General features: G+C 46.4%; 1 protein-coding gene across 1 annotated transcript; it reads left to right on the top strand.

The window, feature by feature from the left end:
- Positions 1–1,179: 1,179 nt before the first annotated feature.
- On the top strand, positions 1,180–2,168 carry LOC122659458 (uncharacterized mitochondrial protein AtMg00810-like). Its single transcript, XM_043854566.1, has 2 exons — positions 1,180–1,590; positions 2,070–2,168. The coding sequence occupies exons 1-2, from the start codon at positions 1,180–1,182 to the stop codon at positions 2,166–2,168; spliced, it is 510 nt and encodes a 169-aa protein (XP_043710501.1).
- The last annotated feature ends 259 nt before the right edge of the window (positions 2,169–2,427 follow it).

The raw sequence follows: 2,427 nt of genomic DNA on the forward strand, positions 1-2,427 counted from the left end.
TATTTCGTTCCTTCCATAATTCCCAAATAATAAAGGACGGCATCACCCCTATAACAAATCCCACCACCCTAGTAAAGGAACCGCAAGAATGCCAAAAATAGATCTCGCCCTTGCTCCCTGAGTTGGAATCAACTGAACATCTAAGAGCCTAGAAAAATACCTCCACACCTTCGTAGCAACGGTGCCACACACCAGCACATGATCAACCGTTTCCTGCCTGGGATACTGACAGCATACACATTTCGATGCCATGGGTACCCCCAATCGCATTACTGAGTCATCCGTTGCAATACTTCCCACCAACACCTGCCAAGAAAAAAAACCAATTTTTGTGGGAACCGAACCATTCCAGATCCACCGCACAAATTGCACAGGATCATCCCTCACTCGAATCGAGGCCCACGCCCCTCTTCATCCTCCATTAATCCTGCGTTCCTACCTATCATCAATGGCGTCGCTAGGATCAAATGATCCTTAGCTGGGCCTTCTGATGAATCAAGAAATCCTCAAAGCGCAACGTTCTCCACTTCTTGATCTTCCCATTGTTGAAGGCAACGCCGCAACTGCTCCTCGTTCTTCCCTACCAGTGCAACCCAACCAGGATTCTGCCACTCAATCTCCTTCTGGCCAGCGCAATAACTACTATCGCAGTGGTCGCGGTCGTCGCCGTGGCCTTCCATATCAGCAATGGTTGACTTCTATGCACAACACCACTTTATGACAAATCTGCATAAAGGAACCTGGAAACTAGTACCCCCTGACCCGACACTCAACCTTGTTGGCAACAAATGGGTCTACCGCATCAAACGTAACTCTGATGGAACTATTGCCCACTACAAAGCCCGTCTCGTAGCCAAAGGTTTTCATCAATAGGAAGGCATGGATTATTTTGACACCTTCAGTCTTGTTGTCAAACCTACTACCATCTGTATAGTACTCTCTATTGCTATCTCTCGTGGTTGGGTACTGCGTCAACTTGACGTTCAAAATGCCTTCCTCCATGGGATGCTCCACGAGAATGTTTACATGGCTCAACCCCAGTCCCCAGAGGTTCATTGATCCGACTATTCCACACCATGTTTGTCATTTTCGTCGTGCCCTATATGGTCTCAAGCAGGCTCCACGTGCCTGGGCTCATTGACTTGGCAGTTTCTTGCAATCTTTGGGTTCCAATCGTCCATGCCCGATACAGCTCTATTTGTTCATTCAGGGACCCCTCTCCTCTACATTTTGGTTTACGTCGATGATATCATCGTCACTGGGTCCAGGCCTACTGCGGTCCAACAACTTATTACCTCTCTTGGTACGGAATTTGCAATTAAAGACCTCGGCTCTCTCTATTATTTTCTTGGTATTGAGGCAGTTCGAACAGCCGATAGCTTATCTCTCTCAAAGACCAAGTATACTCTTGATCTTCCTCGCAAGGCAAAAATGGAAGCCGCTAAGCCTATGCCAACTCCCAGTTCTACTACTACTCTTTCTCATGCTCGAGGGGATTCGTTTCATGATCCCACTCTTTACTGCAGCATTGTCGATGCCTTGCAATACCTCACCTTGACCAGACCTGACATTGCCTTCTCATTCAACAAGGTGTGTCAGTTTATGCACTCCCCCACGGGTGATCACTAGGCCGCGGTGAAACGGATTCTTCGTTAGTTAAAGGCTACTATTTAGTATGGCATCTTTCTTCGTACCTCCCAGTTTCTTCAGCTTAGTGCCTACACTAATGCTGACTGGGCTGGCTAGCCCGATGATCGCCACTCCACTAGTGGATTTTGTGTTTATCTTGGGCCCAATCTCATTTCTTGGAGCTCTAAGAAAACCCACGGTTGCCCGATCATCCACTGAATCCGAGTATAATGGAGTTGCCAATGCCGCCGCTGAACTTCTCTGGCTTTGTCAACTTTTACTTGACCTTGGCATCTCCAATTCGTCCCCTATGCTCTATTGTGACAACATAGGGGCTACCTACCTTGCCGCCAATCCGTTATTTCATCGAGATAGATTTTCACTTTGTTCGGGAGCTGGTTGCCACAAATAAGCTGTGTATCCAGTTTCTTCCTGGTCAGGATCAGATAGCTGACATAAGTGACATCATAACTAAAGGGCTCCCTGCTCTGTGCTTTAACGTTCTTCGTTACACATTCTATCTCTCCATCTCATACTGATGTCTCTCACTCTCTCTCTCCAGCTCTTCACCACTCATCAGCAGCCTCAGGAGATTACCACTCTCTCTCAAATACTGAAAGCGAGTCATGAAGATTTTCACTGTAGACGAATCGAGGTCTATCTATAATTCTGCGGTGTCTCTCTTGTGGAGAGTCACTAATTTTATATATTAAATCAATTGAGAGATTACAAAGAGAGCTCATGCTTGAGCAACCAATAGGAAACAAATCCATAAACAATGAAATAAAATATCCTACG

Source organism: Telopea speciosissima, chromosome 4, assembly GCF_018873765.1.
Source record: "Telopea speciosissima isolate NSW1024214 ecotype Mountain lineage chromosome 4, Tspe_v1, whole genome shotgun sequence".
NCBI classification, from domain to species: domain Eukaryota; kingdom Viridiplantae; phylum Streptophyta; class Magnoliopsida; order Proteales; family Proteaceae; genus Telopea; species Telopea speciosissima.